Below are 18,092 nucleotides of genomic sequence, written 5' to 3' on the forward strand. Positions count from 1 at the left end.
CTGCCAAAGGCCCGGGAATTAATCTCGGCCCGCTGCTGACAGCGTTTACATTGGGCGCAGCTCAGATAAACCAGATCAGAGCAGGAGCCGGGCGAGGAAGGAAGGGCTGAGCTCCTGCTTTGTGTCAGCCCCACCAAGGCGGCTGCGCCCCGGCCCCGCGGCGTCGCTCCAGCACCCAGCGGCCCCAGCCGGGCGGCTCCGAACCCCCCCCCGGGGCTGAGGGTGGCCGTGGGGAGGTTTGGAGACAGGGCTGCTCCTGGACTTTCATTCTCTGAAGGCACTGGAGAATAAGAAGGGGAATTTTGGGCACGTGGGGTTGGTCTGCAGCCCTGTGTCCCCAGGATGTGGACCCGGTGGGGGACGGAGCATCCCCTGGCACCGGGTTTGGGTGTCCCCGTGCTCCTCAGACCGAGGGTTTCTCCTTGCGAGGGCTGCTTTTTAATAACCATTTGAACAGCTATTTGCACAGCACAGTTCTTGCAGCCTCTCTGCCTTGCAGATGGATTCCTGCCTGGCCCTTGCGACGACCTCCGGCTCTCCCCATCGCTGTCCGCGGGCAGGAGGTGGGCAGAGGGTGGGGATGTGCCCCCCAGATCCCACTCGGAGCCCCCATTCCCCACGGGCAGGGCTGGCTGAGCTCTTTGCAGACCCCACAGCCAGCAGGGACAGGCTGGGAGCACACCCCGTGCCACGGCTCAGCCACCCAATTCCCCTCTCCCTCCGTTCCCCACCCCATAAAACCCCACCGGGGCCACCAGGGTGGTTCCTAAAACCCCTGCTCCCTGGGGTAAGGGTTTTCTCCTGGAAAACATCATCCCAGGGCAGTGACACTGGGTTTTGGGATTTTCTGGGCATGGAGCAGCAGGAGGAGGGCGCAGCCCCATCACCCAGGTGCCCACGGCAGCCCCCAGCACACCCCCAGCCTCAGCCTCCCGCGGCGCCTCTGCTCTCCCTTGGGTTTGGGTTTGGGTTCGGGTCACGGCGCGCTCGTCACAGCCACCCCCGGTGACGGGCCCCGGGGGTAAATATTAGTGCGAAGTGAAGGGCTGTGTAAATATTTCCGCTCGGCAAGGTAATGATGAAGCTCCCAGCTCCTTTTCAACCAGGCGCTGGAAAAAACCAGCCCCGTGCTCGTGGTTTCCCGTCAGCCCGGGCTCTGGCTGGTCTCAGCGCTGCATGCGGAGCTCCCGGAGCCTCGTGGCCCCACCGAAATCCCCCCCGGAGCCGCCCGGTCCTTTCGCTCCTGGTGGTCCCCTGCAGGGGCTGGCCTTTGGCTCTCCACTCCACGGCTGTGGCTACCCAGAGCCTCCTGCCACAGCCCTGATCCCCTCCTTCTTCCATCTCGGACCTCTCCGAGACCCCCAGCCTCAGACCCAGACCCTAAACTGGGAGCGCTCCCCTTGGAGCTGCTTGTGGCTGGGCGCCGGGGCTCTGTCACCCCCACGGGATGAGTTTTTCCCCCCCCTGGAAGCCCGCTCTGGTGCTGAGGAACTTTTATGGGCACTATCAGAGAGGAGCACAATAAAAGGGAGCGCCTGGATGGTTTTCCAAGCCCTGCACCTCGAGGAAATGAGGCTTACGGGCCAGTGACGTGCATCTGGCTGCCTCCTGCCCATCCTCTGCCAGCAACGTTTGGACAAGTCGGCCCCGGTCAACCAAATCTGACGGGGATCCCAAATGCATCATGAGCCTGTTCTGCGTGGCAGGGAGCAGGAAAGACCCCAGAGGGAAACTGCACCGTGCTGGGACCCCATCCCACCGCAGCAGGACTCAGCCACAGCACGAGGCACGCGAGGAGCTGCGAGGGATGGAGCAAAGACCTTGGCTCCTGCTGCTTGGAGAGCTCTTTGCTGTTCCTACAGGCTGGGAACCACCTCCTGGTCCTGATCCCGGCTGCTGCCTCTCGTAGCAATCACCTCTGTGCGTTTCCCTTTTTTTTCCCCCCACTGCCTCCTGCAGCAGGGATGGGAAGGGGGTCTCTTGGGCACCTCCCCCAGCCCTGGGTAGAAGTGGGGTGAAGGACAAATTTCATCCCTTTACTGCTTATTTCTGGTCACAAGGCTCCACCACTGGTCCCCCAGCGTGCAGACAGCCACGAGGCAGCCCCCGAACCCCCATCAGGACGGCTGCAGCCCCCCAGCAGGAAAGAAACCAGGACGAGCCAGCGGGTTTTTGATCGATTTATCCACTGAAGATACAAGTTTCAGTTTAATAACACCATTCTGTCTGGTTACAAACATACTAAAAACCTACAAAAAAGGAAAAAAAACAAAAAACAAAAAACAGTTACATCCATCATACACTAGACGGCATGTATAAAACCAGCACGGAAGCGCCGAGAAACACGTACATGGAGAGCATCCGCAGCAGCATCGGTAACGGTACAGACACAGAGCTACATCAGAGCGCGCCGGCTCACGTCTGTGGGTCACTGGGGGACGGCTTCGGACAAACTAACATTAGAGACAACTTCAGCTATGGAGAATAGTTGGCGGCACAGCCCGCTGAAGGGGTCAGAGCCAGGCGGGCAGCTTTATCCCTCCCGAAGCCGGCCCGCGGGGCGGTGGCGGCGTTCCCGTCCTCGCCTGCCCTCCCGGTGCCGCCGCAAGTGGCCCTGAACTGTCCTTGCACAGGCACCAGCACACCAGGGCTGAGCTCTGGTGGCCAAATTCTGGTCCCCCCTGGAGTCTCCGGGGAGGTGCCCCGGGGAGCGAGGGGTCCCAGCTTCCCCGAAGAACGAGGGTAGGGACACGGCCGGGCTCCCCATGGGGCTCCCCGGCCCGGCAGGGAGGTGATGGAGGGGGCACAAGGTCCTCGGGGGCTCCTCGCCTCTGGTGGAGTCGGAGTCTCTCTCTAAGTGTGGGTGTGAATGAGACGCAGCGATGGGTGCACAAGCCGTGGTGGTGAGGGGATGGGGTGGACGGGGTCTGTGTCCCACCCCCACCCCAACGCTCCCGCTGGCCCCGGGCACGGAGCGCCAAACGCGGTGCCAAATTAGGGGGGAGTTGGGTGCCCCCAAAGGGAGCCACGAGGAGATGCCTGGGGCCAGATCCTGCCCTGGGGCTGCCAAATCCCACCCCTCCAGCTCAGCATTCACCCCGCTGGCGGGGGCACAAACCTTTCCCACCGGCTCACGGCTCCAAGCCCAGCGCTGAGGCTAAGCCAGCGGCACCGAGCTGCTGTACGAGCGAGGGGCCACATCCTGCCCTGGTGCCAGGGGTGACACCCCTGATCATGGCAGGCTCACGGGGGGCACAGGAGCACATGGGAGGCGAGGTGCCACGCTTCCCGGAGCGCAGGACGGCCACCAGCTGCCAGCTGGCTGTGACACCGAGCAGCTGCGCACGCGTGCGCACGTGTGTGCGCTGGAGAGCCAAGCCCTGCCCTCCCTTTCCGCTCTTCCCCACCGCATTTTTCATCCCTCTGTCACTCCGGAATGATATTTTTTCCTTTTTCTGTTCATTTTCATCTCTCCCCAGATGACAATTTTCCCGATTTAAGCCATGTCTGCTTTGCTGAGGGCGGCAGAGCGGGGGCGTTCGCTTTATCTCTGTCTCTTCCCCGAGCGAGCTCTGCCCTGGCCACCTTCCCCACTTCATTTTTACTTCCTACAGAGCTGGTAAAAATAAACATGTTTTGTTTGCATATATTTGAGTGGCTCGCAATTTGGCTGATGGGGTGGATCCTCGAGGGACAGCAGCTGCACGCATCTGGATTTGGTTTAGAAAAGTATGTCTGGAAAATAAACAAGCCCGACACACACATGCGTGCACACATGCAGCCATGGGCCAGTTTTTCTAGGCATGGAGGGGGAAAAAAAAGAATAAACTAAACAGAGGGAGGGAAAAAAGAAGAAACCAAACAATGTCCCAAGGTCCTGCAGCTCTGGGGGTGGTGTCTGAAGAGCAGGGGGCACTGGTGGGGATGGGGCTCAGACCCCAAGCCCACCTAACTTCATGCCTAACCGGGGCTGGCCACATCAAAGGACAGTTGTCCAAGCCCTTGGGGACAGGGCTGTCCCCAGCCTGAGCCACCCCAGGGGTCCCAAAGTCTCACCAGAAGCTGGGGAGGGACACGAGGGTCCCTGCAGGCACCTGGTCCATGGCTTTGAGGTGGGGGGACCTGACTGCTGCTGGCTGCTACCCTGAAGTCTGGGCACTCAGGTGGGGCAGAAGTGAACGCGGGGACTTGGTGGCCTCCCCACGGTCACCTCCCCTCAAACCACATCCAGCTGGAGCCGAGGGAGAGGGGCCCTTGGCACTCAGCAGAGCATCCCCATCCCTAAGCCCAGCCACGGAGCAGACGCCCCCATTTCTTTCTAGCTGGAGCAATTTTCTCTGATTTCCTCAGGGCCACGGCTGAGCTTAGTTGTGGTTGAGGGAAGAGCGAGCAGAGGAAAAGGTTTCCTCCCAAAAATAAGATCTCTGCCTGGAGAACATTAACCTCAAAAGGTTAACACGTGAACTTTTGTCTAAAGATGAAACATCCCCACACGGCCCGGCGGCCGCGGAGCACGGCGAGTACTGAACTCGGCGAAAACACGCCTGGCTGGCCCCGAGGATTTGGCAGAGCTCGGTGCAACTGCACTTGCGAGAGCCTGGTGATGAAGACAAGAAAACTTGCAGCCCCAATCCAAGCGATCGCCCTCTGCTTTGGGCTGGAGCAAAGCCAACGACCGGCCAGGTCTTTTCCCATCTGCAAGGGCCTGATCCTGACAGCGGCCAGCTGCGAGCGCAGCTGATGGTTGGAAGGTGCCTCTGCAAGCAGCTGCTTGGATGCTCAGAGCTGAGCCAGAAGGAGCTGGCACCTCTAGGGGTGCAGGTTGGTGGGCTGAAATTCAGGGGTGCTGACTACCAGGGACCCTGCTCCAGGGGCAGTGCCCCTCCTCGCCCCATGCCCACCTTCCTAAAGCTGCAGTGTCCCTCCCTGGTTCAGGCAGACTTTGGAAATCCTCCTCCTCTTCCTCCTCCTGGCAGCTTTCTCCCCCCTCCCTCTGCCTCTCCAAGAGGCTGAAGGCTCTCCTGCTGGCTCCCCTCGCAGCCCAGGACAGGCTGCGAGCCAGGAAGGTGCGGGAGCACAACCAAGGGGCTCCGGGTCCTCCCCAAATCCCCCTTTGCCTAAAGCCAGGGGACAACGGGACAAACTCCAGGCTGCACATAACCGAGCCCAGAGGATGCGAGGAAACCTCCAGGGCTGGTGTTTGCCCCTCTGTGTGGGCTCCCACCTCCCCAAAGCAAAACCCTGGTACAGCCAGAGAAGGGAGGAAGGGAAAACCCTAAAACATCTGTAGGGGCAGGCACAGGAGCCCCAGGGACCTCTCCAGATCGCATCCAGCTTCTTAAGGGAAGGGCCAGGGCACGTCACTGTTCAGGCAGCAAAACACCCCAAAAAAAGAGTAAAAAGGATTCCCTGCGGGTGCTTAAAAGAAGAAAGGGGCCAGCTGTGGGCAGGCAGAGCAGGAATTCCTGGCTGCTCACCCACACAGGCTCGGATGGGGGACACAGGTGACGGTGTAAGGGGCATTTGGGAAGTACCAGGTGGCAAGGATGCCAAAGCTTCCTAGCTAAATACGAGGCTCCATCCCTGAACCCCCACCAGCCGGCCCCCAAGCACCCTATAAAGCTAACACGTGTGTGCAGGAGGTAACGGGGCCGCCCCATGGGGAGCCCTCTGCCGGGACGGGTGGGAGCACTGCTGGGCCCACGAGGTCCTCCTGCACGGACAGATCCCTACACCAGGCACTTTATCTGGAGGAGCCCAGCCTCACCAAGAGGGCAGGAACATTCTTTCCACGAAAGCTTTGATTTTACCAGGGCAGGGACCTCCCTTCGCCCCCAGGAACCCCTCCTGCTGCAGCCAACTTCATCTTCCCCCTCCCTCAGTTCCCAAATTTCCCTTCTCGCCCTGGCTCCACGTCCCTGCCGGACAGACAGACGTACACACATGAACTACCAGGGCTGTGGGCAGCAGCCAAGGCACAACACGTGCCACCTGAACCCATCCTCACACACATCCCTGCCACCAGCATCGTCCCCACAGGACCCTCAGGGAGGCGAGTGGGCTCACGCGCCCACCTGGAGGCACCCCATCCATCCCTTTTCTCTCTCCTAACGAGGCCAAGCGGCACATCCATCCATCCCCTTGCTCCCTGCAGCTCCAGGATGGTCTGCAACGGGCAGCCAGGAGCTGGGGGCGAGGAGGGCAAGGAGCACTGGCCCGGGGACGCAGAGGGTGCGGGGCAACCCCGCGAGGCTGCGGGGAGCGGTGCAGGCAAAGCGAAGCGCGGTGGGCGGGAGGGCAGCCGGTGGTCCCAAAAAAAAAAGCGAGGAGCTGGGTTTCCCCGAGGGGCTTTGCATGGAAAGCGAGGGTGGCTGAGGATGGTTTCGCCCACCGGTGAGCTGCGTGTTGCTGCCTTTCGGCACAGCTCGCCCGAGGGACGCGGCGGCGGCGAGCGCGGGATTTGGTGATGGACGGGCTGGGATGGGAGGATGGAGCCCACAACCAACGCACCCCCTGCTTCACCCCAACCCCCACACCCTTCGTGGTTCTTTTTGGCTTGTCGTTGTGATTTATTATTATTATTTTTTAAACCCTATGGAGATCAAATTATGACTTGGCAACTCCCGGAGCCGGCCCCACCGGGCTCCCCAGACCGAGCGAAAGATCTTTGAGAAGAGACCAGAGCGGGGTCCTGGCGTGAGCGACCCCCTCCCCGCCTCTCGCCCGTGCCCGCTGTCCCTCACAGGGTGGCGTTGGGGTACGGTGCCCAGCCCACCTCCTTGTACGCCGCCGTGACGTGGGTGTAGATGAGGGTCCGCATCTTGGTCCAGGCGCCGTGCGCCTCCGGGGTGAAGTCGTTGCCGTACGCCTCGGAGATGACCTCCAGCAGGACACCAGTGAGTTTCTGGGGGGATAAGGGTCTGATTAACTCCACAGGCAGCGCAAAATAGTGAAATCAGTTGTTTTTTCCCCCCCCTAAGGAAATCCAGAACTGTGGGTGAGATCTGGGAACGACAGACCCATATGGGATGGGTGCAGGATGTCAGGTCTCACAACACCCCGGGGTAAGGGATGGGGCAGGAACCCAGGCTGTGTGGGACAAGGGGCGCTGCTTGTGCTCTCAGGCATCCCCCTAATTTCAGCATTTCTCATGCTTTAAGTGCCCTCCACCATGACTGATTTCTAGAAGATCCGACAAGGGGATGGACTTACAGCCACGACCGTGCTGGAAGGGGTTGCAGGACACCAGTGGGTGGGGAGAGGTCCTTGAAACCCCAAAGCTCCAGCAGCGGCTGCATTTGGGAACGGTGCTCTGCACGGGACAGCATCTCAGGGGGAAACACAGCCACGTGGGGAGCACCCCACCAACACCCAGCCTCAGATCAAGAGCAAGCAGCACCTCCGTGCCACCGCTCCCTCTCCCCAGGTCCAAAAACACCCCCCAGGATATTTTCGCTCCCATCCTTTACCTTAAAGTAGACGGGCTCCACTTTGTGCTTGAGAGCGTGGGCCTTGCCCACCAGGGCCAGGACGGAGGAGACCTTCTCGGGGTCGTTGAGGTTCTCCACCACGGTGTTAATGGCCCCCATGACCCGCTGGGCGTGCTTGCGCAGCTGCAAGCTCCTCTCCATCTCCAGCGTGTCGTCCATGTGCTTGAACTGGCTGAAGTACTGCTTGGCCGAGGGGAAGTTGACAAAAAACCTTCGGAGAGAGGACAGACACGAAGCGCAGTGAGGAGATGAAGCAGAAAATGGAGAGGTGGAGGCACTGGGAACGACCCCACCGGGTTTGGCACAGGCTCCTCGTGGAGCTCTCAGGGAATTCGGGAGGGTAACGCCTTGCTCCCAGACCTCCCCTATCTGCTAGGGGGGCGTCCCAGCTGGATGCTCACCAACAAAGCAGAGGCACAGCTGAGTTCTTTATCACCATATCCACACCTCTATCACCGTACCCAGACCAAGATCTTTATCACCATACCCAGAGGCTCCAGCCCAGCTGTGCCAGACGCCGCATCCACCCCCCGGACATCAGCACCACGGGGGCTCAGAAAGCAAGACACAAGTGTCCAAAATCCCTCCTTCAGCTCAGCCAGCCTCTCCCTGCCCCAATCCCACTGCTCCCAGTTCCTTTCTGCTTCCCCTTTCCCAGGATGCCCCCAGCCTGAAAGATCTCACCAGAGATCCCCAGCAGGGTCCCAGCCCAGAGAGAAACGTGCTGAGCACACATCCCTACCAGGAGCCATCCCCACACACCACAAGGATACCCCCCAAGCACTCAGCCTGGCCCCTGACCACCTGGGGACCCCCTTTTCTGTGGGATCAATCAACCCCAATGAAGCACAGCTGGGACAAACAAAGCAGGCAGCTGTCCCCGGGCACCAGGCACCCCCCAGCTGGGATCCTCGTCCCCCCTCGCCACTCCACAGGCAGTGGGAATTTGGGGCCCAGGCTCGTTTGCTGCTTGGTTCCCCTGCTCCCTGCCTGTCCCCGCTCCCTCGGTTCGCCGCCGCTTCCCCGAGGCACCTGGGACTCATCAGGCGGCCCCAAAATAGGCTCCGGAGGTGTGAAGAGTGCACGGCGGAAAGGATGGGGGAGGAAGGAAGGTGGAAAGGGGGAGACGAGGTGGGAAGGACGGTTGTTCCTCCCTGCTCCAAGGGTTTTCTGCCCTTCCTCCCTCCCAGCATCATGCAGCTTCCCCCCTGCCGTGCCCTGTTGTCCCCGCAGCCCCCAGCTTTCTGCTCCAGCCAGCACCGAGATCAAGGATGCCCAACCCTTCTAGGGCAGAGCTCGGGTTTTGGCTGTCCCCGTTCACGGATTTTCCCCTCCTGCTGCCCAGACATCCACCCACATCCCCCCAAAAGCCCCATTTAGCTGCAGCTCACAGGCACGATGCGAGGACCCGGGGAACGGGCTTGGAAATAATCCTGGCACGAATCATGCTGTGCCAGCAGGACCCTGGGACCTACAGGGGCTGCGGCATCACCCCGTAAAAAGAGGGGCCAAAAGGAGCCCCCGGGGGCTGTGTCCTCCCACAGCACCAGCAGAGGCCCCGACCTTGCCCCCAGCATCACCGGCACCTCCCTGCCTCCCCCGTGGCAGCAGGGACGGATCCAACCCCAAAACCCTGCGAGGAAACGTCTGCGGGGCCAGGCCAAGAGAGGGAGCGAGCCTCTCTTGCTTAATAAACAGAGAAGATTAATTTAACACAAAGGTTAAATATAACCCGAGGGAAGGAGAACAAAAAAAAAAAAAAAAAAAAGGAAGAAATAAAGTATCTCAAACAATAACGAATTAGAAGAGGTGTTTGTTGTTTTTTTTTTCCCTGTCTACAGAACATTTTTTGAGTTCAAACATCTCAGGCTCTGGAATTTTGTTGGCTCGGGGTGTGTGTGTGTGTGTGTGTGTGTGTTTGGGGCTTTTTTCTTCGCTGGAGTCATTAAAAAATATGACATTTACCATTGCATATCACGCGAAATTATGATTGATGGAAAGCAGACGCCCGAATGCCGATCTCATTAAATTTCTTTTTAAGCGATCCCGCTCTGCGCCCGCTAATTTGCTCCCTGGGAGCTCCATCTGGACGGGGCGGACAGGATGTCAGAGTTGCCTTCCTCCCTCCTCTGCCCTTCTAACAACTTTAAGGCCGCAGCCCTTCCCGGCGGCAGAGCCAAAGGAAATCATTAAGGTGCAAACCGCGCCGGCCCCGTGAGCCTGCTTTGCGCCCAGGCGCGGGGTGCTGCCTTGCCTCCTGTTCCCCATCTTCCCCCCTCCACCCATCCCTGCAGGACAAAGGGAGCAGGGAGAAAACCTTCAAACCCAGCTGTTCCCTTCCTTCCCCGTGCTCCGAGCTCCAGCTGGAAGCAGGGCACGAGGCGCTTCGTCACCTCGGTGCTTCGTTCACCTGGCAAACCGCGGGGAGAAATCTGGCACCGAGCTCTCCAAACTGCAGGGGGGCTTCAGGCAGAAGCAGGGAGCACTCGGAGACTTGTTGTTGGCTTTGCGTGCTGGTTTCGTGCTCAACCTGCAGTCTATCGGCTTCATTTTGGGGCTGGGGCTGCTGGGCACCGTGTGTGTTAGCAGGGGGAGGGAGCGAAGGGGCCGGGATGCCCCGATGGAGCCCAGGGAGGTTTGGGGAGAAGGCAGCGACCCCCGGCACGCATCCTGCCTGCTGTGCCCAGCTCGCAGCCCCACACTGCCTGGCAAACCTGGGGGCGAGGTTAAGGAGAGCACTGGATGTACAAATTACCAGAACCAGCTCGGCTTTCCCACCGCCCTTCATTTTCCCACATCCCCTCCTCCCAGAGCCTTCATCCCCAGCATCATCCCCAGCCCCTCCGCGCACACATCCCAGCCTCTTCCCTGCCTGTGGCAGTGGCACGGCTCAGGGACAGCCACGTCGGTGCCACCTGCGGGGCCCTGGTCCCCATGGGGTGCTTTGGAGTCCCCCAGGGACCTCTCCATGGCCCTGGGGCTGTGGGGATGCCCGCACAGCCACGTCCCCCCCGAGCATCCCAAAGGGAGCCGCGGTCCCACAGGACCATGAACCAAGGCACCACCGAGCACCCTCCCCTTTTTCTACCTCCTGGGGGTCTGCCATATAAAAAAAAATCCCTTTCTCTCGCCTGCCCTCAGTGCCAGAGCACGGCCCCGTTGGTCCCTGGCCTTTCCTCCAGAAAAACATCAATTCAGACGGGCCGCAGTGATTCACGAGCACGTGATGCTCCGTGGGACGGGGACATCCCCACCGGGGGGTCAGCCTTGGCTCTGGGCCCCTTCCCAACAAAATATTTCAGGGAGGGATCTCGGGGTGAGCTGCTCTGCTCTGAACATTTACCACCCGGCAGCCAGAGAGGGGCTCCGTGCCCCGAGGCGCGCCTGGACGCAGCGCAAATCAGCCTCGGGCAGCAGCCGCACGATCGTCCCTTTAAATGTCATTTTGGGGGCTTCAACCTGTGTAATTTGGGACCTCAACCCTCTTAATTTGGGGTATTCAACCTGTTTAATTTGGGGTATTTGATCTGTTTAATTTGGGGGATTCAACCCACTTAATTTGGGGGATTCAACCCACTTAATTTGGGGCTTCAACCCACTTAATATGGGGCTTCAACACATTTAATTTGGGGGCCTCAACCCATTTAATTTGGGGGATTCAGCCCGTCTAATTTGGGGGATTCAGCCCGTTTCATCAGCTCAGCCAGCTGAAAAAAGACAGACCGTTTTTTCCACCCTGCAGCCCGATTACTCAAGCTCTTTGGTATTTTCTCCCAATTCTTCGGACGGCGCCAGGCGCTTTTCCATTTCCAAGCCCTTCGCAGGCGGTCGGAGCCCAGGTGTGTCAGCTCAGACAAGCGGCCGCCGAAAAAAAAAATCCGGGGGCCTGGATCTGCCTCCTCTGCCCCTCCTACACCTCTGCTTCGTGCGCGAGAGGGGGAGCGGAGACGGAGGGATGGAGGAGGCAAAAAAATTGGAAATGTGGAAAGGCGAAAATGGGCCTGGGGCAGTGACAGGGGGAAGGGATAACCCCCCCCCCCCCCCGGGACACGGCACAGCTCTCGCATTTGGTGTGGGTTTGACTAATGGGAACCATCCCTGGCTTTCATCCCCACGAGCCCGGGGGGATCCATAAAGTTTTGTGGTCCCACATCCGCGACCGCAGAGCGTGTGTGTGGGTGTGGGAGCGGCCGGCAGGGCACGGGGGGGGCTTTGATGGCTTCCCAGGCTTCGTCGGGGGCTACGAAAGAGCCGGGACCCCCAGCCCCAGCGGTGCTCAGCCCCTCTCATGTTGGGCACCCGGCACTGGGTGGGCACCGGGGGGCTCTGAGCAGATGCCGGAGCTCTGTGCCAGGCTCCCCCGCCACGAGGTCTCCAAATGGGAGAGTTTTCCAGAAAGACCCAAATCCTCGAGCACAGATGGGGAAACTGAGGCACGGCGACGTGCCCGGGGGCACGGGGAGGACACAGGTGAGCGTCAGCCCTGGCCTGTTGGCTGTGCTGGCCGGAGCGACCCAGCCAAAATAAAAACCCCAAATGTGCAGGACTGGGGTCTGGAGCCCCATCCAGCCCCGACCCCAACACCAGCCCCAGCAAGGGTTAAGGCAGCTGCTGCGAAATGGATCCCGGCAGCGTTACCCACAGAGGGCCCCGAGCTCCCGAGGAGCAGGAGGAGGAGGAGGAGGAGGATGAATCTGTGCTTCCTCCGGAGCGAGGCTCCCCCGCCGAGGGAATTGGCAATTAGCGGGATCTGACCGCACGGCGCACGTTCCCATGGCCCGGTGGCCGCTCAGCCAGAAGTCCCCATTATTCCCCTTCACGTCCCGCTGCACCCCGGTGGCCCCACAGGCTCAGGACCCCGCTGTGCCTCTGGAAGGGACCCGACCGCTGCAGCCACCAGGGTTGGGAACCCTCCGGGCATGACCCCGTGCCTCAGTTTCCCCAGCTGCCAAGCGGAGGGTGGGAGGAGAGGGGTGGAAACATTGGGGATGGAGAGGAGGGAGCTGTGCTGCAGGTTCCCTGCGGGACCCCCCCGCCCCATGCCTGGGTTTTGGGTGGGCATCGCCCCCTCTCCGCCCTGGGGGCACAGGATCAGCCCCCGGGTTGGTTTTGACCCTTTATTCCCGAGCCCCGTGTGCATCCTGCATGGCGAATCGTGGCTCCCTGCCCCGAGCAGCTCCTGGGGCATGGGCTGGGGGCTGAGCAGCCACATGGGGCGTGGGGTTCCCTACAAGATGAGCACAGCTCCCCGGTCACCACCCCAAAAACAGAAATACGGCTTCTGATCAATCTGCTGGGCTTTATGGGGCTGCACATGGGGTCGTGCCGGGGAGGGACCCGTGGCCGTGCAGCCCCTGCCCCTCTCCCCAAGCCCCCTTCTCGCACTCCCCTCTCTGCCTGAAAGCCCAGACCCCACCTGAGGCCCCCCAGGGATGCCCCGGTGAGGGAGCAGGGCTGGGATCCCCAGGGCCAGCTCTGTCCTGCCCCGTTGGCATTTGGGGACACCCCTCAGCACGGTTCCTCGGCTCTCCTTGGGGACAAGAAACCCAGACCAGAAACTTGTGCTGGGAGAGTTTCAGTCGGGACCGGAGCTCGGCCACGTGGTTCCCAATGCTGCACCTCGCCGTCCTCGTCCCCAGCCCTGCTCCGAGCCTGTCCCTGTGCCGTGGGGACACCGAAAGCAAGGAGCTGCCCTGGGCACAGCCCCATGAGGGATTTGGCCACGCACAGCTGCCGGCCAAACCCTGCCCAGCTCTTTCTGGCACTGCCATTGCCAACCTGGCTGCTGCACGGGGCTCTGCCCACCGGTGAGACAGCAGCAGGGACCCCACACCCCGTTCTCCCCTCTCTTCCACCTCCTCTGCCCCTGCCAAAGCTCACAGGAACGGGAAAAGGGGCATGGAAAAAGGGAATTTGGCATCCCTCGGATCTTTGCCACGTGCAGGCTTCATGCCAGGCCCTGGGGGTTTGGTTCCCCAGGCTGGTGGGGAAGGCTGCGGGTAAGATTTAGGCGCCGAACCCACAAAGTGGCGGATGGAAACCCCCCTGTGCTCGGGGCACCAGCTCTCAGCCCCCGGAAAACTTTTGGGTGGCTGTTCATAAAAAGTGCGTGCAGGCGAGGGGCTCTCCACGCACAGAGCCCCCGCTGTGGGGGCACGGGGGGAGGTGACAGCCCCGGCCCCTCTTTGGGGTGCACGGGGCTGGGTGCTGGCAGTGGGAGCCTGCCCTTTTGCTGCTCCCCAGTGGGTGCTGGAGGTTTGTGGCTCCAGGGAGCCCCTCTGCTGCCTGCCAACAGGTCAGTGCAGGCAGCTCGCCTGCGCCTCTGCCCGTCCTCCTCTCCCCTTTGAAATCCCCTTGGTGCTCAGCACCGCCGGCACCGCGGGCGCTCAGCATCCCTGCAGCCCCACGGGACTCACTCAGCGCCTTCCCCAGGCACAGCTCCCACCCCAAACAACGACCAGCCAGCGACAAGAACCCCCTCCTGCCCCTATTTCCCCCCACGGAGCCTCTTTCCCTTTTTGCTTTCGGCACAACCCGGGGGCTCGCCGCTCGCCCATCTCTCTGCCACCCGGCCCCACGCTGCTGGGGGATGCTCCGAGCCATCAGGCGATGCCCCACGCCTCGGGCAGTGCCCAGTGCCCTGCTCCTGGTCCTGCTCGGTCCCTGCCACCCCCCGGTACCACTGTCCCCCCCCCCGCCTGTGCCCTCCGCACCCCCTCCCGCAGCCAACTTCGGCGCTCTCCTTCCCGCCGACGCTGCCGCCGGAGGGCCAGATGGTGCCCTCGGAGACACCTGCTTGGGTTTTGTCTTGGCTCCCAACTCGCATTATTTCACCCGCCAGCCTGGTACGTACCAAAGCCATCCGCACGGATCTATTTGGAAGGAGGGGGGGGGGAGGAGAGAAAAAACAAACAAAAAAAAAAACCAAAATCCCACAACAAAACCAACCCAGCCCCGGCGAGCCGAGCCCGGCGCCGCTCTCCCTCCTCCGCGCTCCCCCACCTCCGCGCGCAGGCTAAGGTGACCTTTCCGAGGGAAGCAGCTTCCCACAAAGTCCCCGCAGAGAGGCTCCCCCGCTCCCCCCGCCGCCGCCCCCCGGCTCGAACGTGTTGAAATCAGAGGAGTGCTGTGAAACCGTCCCTGCGCCCAGCCAAGCGATGCACCGAGCGAGCTCCCCACTCGCTGTCATTCATCGCATGCCGGTTCTATATATTGTTCTGCCTCTTCCTTAGCTATAAAGGGATGCGCCTGGATCCGCTTCTTGCTTATTTTTATTTATTTATTATTATTTTTTTTAAATACCTGATGAGCACGGAGACCCCGACGTCCTCGCAGTTGGCGTACACTCTGCTCCATGTCTCCTGAATCACCTTCTTCTCCGCCTCCGAGATCTCTTCACTTCTTTCCCACCTCTCGATCTCCATTTCTCCCTGGACTTTCTCCATGGGGAGCCGCCGGCACGATCCTCCGGGAAGCCAGGAGGAGGCTCGGGGAGATGCGTGTGAGTGTGCGCGGGGATCTCCTGCGAGAAGAGAAGAGGTGTCTGCTCGGCGGCCGCTGGCGGCTGTGCCGGCGGTGTGAGCGCTGCCTGCCTGCCTCTGGGCGAGCTCAGAGAAGATCCCCGTGGCCGGGAGCCTGCGGTTACAGCCCAGGGCTCCCCGTGCCTCCCATGGCCGCGGCGAGCCTCCGCTCAGCCCGGGTGCGTGCGGCTGACTGCTGGGAAACTGCCCGAAAGTAAAATATTCAAAGGCATTGCAAGACCAGCCTCTTCCCCAATGTGTGAACGTGAGCTCACTTTCTCCCTCTCTCCTCCTCTCTCCCACTCCTCCCTCCTGCTCTCTCTGCCTCTTTTTTTTTTTTTTTTTTTTTTTTGAGAGGCAGAGAGGAGGAAGAGGCTCTGGGCAGCATCAGGACGGTGCGCTGGGGAGGGGGGCGGGGGGGGGAGGCTGGAAGTTTTTTTATGATTTTTTTTTTTTTTTTCTTGTAAACAGTGCAGAGGAAATTCCAGATCCGAAGCGCGCCGTTAAACTTATCCCAGCAGCTGGCTCAGCTGAGCTCTGCCTCTCCTCTTGCCCCGGCGCTACCTCATTTTGCAAGCGCTCGTGTTTTGGGCGATAAATCCTCGGAGCCACGAGCAGCCTCGCCCGCGGCGCTCCTCTGCCACCCAAGGGAGCCTGTGCCCGTCCCGAGGGACTTGCTAATGGGAAGGGTTTGCTTTCCAGGGGCTGAATGGCAAAGGGAGATGGAGTTCAGGCAGTGGGGAAAGAAATGAGGGGGTTAGTGCACGGGGACACCTCCGCGCCAGGCTCCCCGCTGCCCCTGCGTGTGCCTTTGGGTTGTTTTTACCCAAATGCCATTTGCAACTCCCTGCAAATCGGGCACATCAGCCCTGCAGATCCGGCATATCAATCCCTGCAGGGCAGGGAGAAGGGAACTACCGAGACTTGTAATAACCACTGGTCCCCCAGAGGGAGATCGGAGACAGGAGAACACAGCCCGCGAGGGAGCCCGGGCTCCTCCACCGCGCTCCTGCACCCTGCTGTGCGCCCTGGCAGAGGAGCAGTGGTCGGACAGACAGACACAGACAGACACACAGACACACAGACACACAGACAGACACACAGACAGGCAGAGGGAGCAGCTCTGGAGGGGCTGGGGCTCTGTTCCTGCAGACCCCCGGAGGCTTTTCGCTCCGTTTCTCCTCCAAACCAGCCCCGGCCACCGCCCCGATACCAGCAGCGAGACCGGCGGCGTCAGCAAATCTTCTGCAGATGGAAAGGGAGCAGGCGGAGGGGGTGCTGCTGCCACCACCCCGCTGCAGGTCCCCCCCCAGGAGGCCAGGACCCCCCGACACCGGCACAGAGCCGAGCCCCAAAGCCTGCACAACCAGCCCTCACCGAGGGGGCCAGGATGATCCGTGTCACCAGCAACACCACCAAAATCGCTGGGTTTAAGCTCGAGATCCTGCTCCACCCCAGCACCAAGCTGCTGTGCTCAGGAACAGCTCGGATTGGGGCGAATATGAAAACTCAAACCACCATCCAGGTGGAAAATGGGTGAAAAAAAAAGGGCTCTCCTCCTCGGAGCTCTCCTACCTGGTGCTTCCACCAACCCAGTGGCATCAGTCAGAGCTCTGCCTGCTTTCTGGCACCAGGGGTCAAAGCTTTTGGGTTGAGAGGCCCGAAGCTGTATTAGGAATGAGTGAGGAGTCCCCAAGCCCTCCCCAAGAGGGTTCCTGCCCCTCTCTGGGGACGTCACACCCGGCTGTGCCCCGTGCACGGCTCCTTCCCAAGGAGGAAGGTGCTTGCAGGCACAAGAGGGTGGCTGTGCTGCAGTGGGATGCTCCACGCCAGCCGGCTGCCTACAAACCCCAAAAAGATCCCAATCACCCTCAGCTTCTGCTTCCCACCCCAGACGTGTATTAGGGATGAGCACAGCCCCATGCTGTCACCTGGCAGCATCCCCTTTCCATGTTTTCCCCCAAATAATGCTCCCAGGGAGCTCGGGGTTAGCATTGGCTGGGGGTCTGTGGTCTCTGCCCACCTCCTGGGGCTTGGGAACAAGGACAGGGGGCTTGGACCCCATGGAGAAGGCTGATATGGCATCAGCCTGGGTGACCCCATCCTCTGCTTTCACCCCTAAAATGGATGGGGATGGGATGGGATGGGATGGGGATGGGGATGGGGATGGGGATGGGATGGGGATGGGGATGGGGATGGGGATGGGGATGGGGATGGGATGGGATGGGATGGGATGGGGATGGGGATGGGGATGGGGATGGGATGGGGATGGGGATGGGGATGGGATGGGGATGGGGATGGGGATGGGGATGGGGATGGGGATGGGATGGGATGGGATGGGATGGGATGGGATGGGATGGGATGGGATGGGATGGGATGGGATGGGATGGGATGGGGATGGGATAGGATGGGATGGGATGGGGTGGGGATGGGGATGGAATGAGATGGGATGGGATGGGGATGGAATGGGATGGGATGGGGTGGGGATGGGAATGGGGATGGGGATGGAATGAGATGGGATGGGGTGGATTTCCCAGCCCCCTGCCCCCCGTGTGCCGTGCTCGTGCGTGGTGCGTGGCCGCCTGCCGACGGCTTCTCCCGCTCCCCTGCCCTCCCACATCGCCTCTCCTCCTCCTCCCCGCGCGCTGGGTGCAATGAGAAATGTACTTGGCTCCCGATCCTAGAGTGGGAGGTGAAGGCAAAAAAACGCGACTTCAGCTCCACGGCGCGTGGGAGGTGGCTGATGGCAGCTCTCCACCCTTGACTCCTTGCTGAGGCTGAGGTGGGAGCCCCGCGTCCACACCTGGCCAGCTCTGGGCCCTCTGGGCTGAGCCCACCACCCCTGTGCACGGGGACAGCGGTGGCGTTGGGTTCCTGGAGTAAAGCAGGGGGCTCAAGGTGTCCCCGGGAGCAGGTCCGTGCCCTCGGACCCCTCGGACCTTCCCACGGGCAGAGTTTTGAGGCCACGTGCTTGGATTTCCCCGTGGGAGCCCACGGGGAGGGAGCTGCTGGGGCTGCCCAGCTCGCAGCCCTGCTGCTGGCATGGTGCTGCCCGGCCGAGGACCACTGCTGGAGACCCCCA

The 18,092-nt window shown here is 61.1% G+C and overlaps 1 protein-coding gene across 2 annotated transcripts in view; it reads right to left on the reverse strand.

Annotated features, from left to right (window-relative positions):
* Window positions 1-2,166: 2,166 nt before the first annotated feature.
* Window positions 2,167-18,092, reverse strand: part of CYGB (cytoglobin) — a 42,427-nt gene continuing 26,501 nt past the window's right edge. Inside the window, exons 2-4 of one of the 2 annotated variants that reach the window (XM_032199603.1) lie at window positions 14,793-15,012; window positions 7,470-7,701; window positions 2,167-6,904 (exon numbers count right to left, since the gene is read on the reverse strand). In XM_032199603.1, the coding sequence (XP_032055494.1) occupies window positions 6,740-6,904; window positions 7,470-7,701; window positions 14,793-14,935 (540 nt within the window). In that variant the 5' untranslated portion in view covers window positions 14,936-15,012 and the 3' untranslated portion in view covers window positions 2,167-6,739. Of the gene's footprint in view, window positions 6,905-7,469; window positions 7,702-14,792; window positions 15,298-18,092 lie in introns of those variants that run through there. The other variant, XM_032199602.1, reaches the window with a different exon arrangement.

The sequence above is a fragment of the Aythya fuligula genome, chromosome 18 (assembly GCF_009819795.1).
Source record: "Aythya fuligula isolate bAytFul2 chromosome 18, bAytFul2.pri, whole genome shotgun sequence".
Classification (NCBI taxonomy): Eukaryota; Metazoa; Chordata; class Aves; order Anseriformes; family Anatidae; genus Aythya; species Aythya fuligula.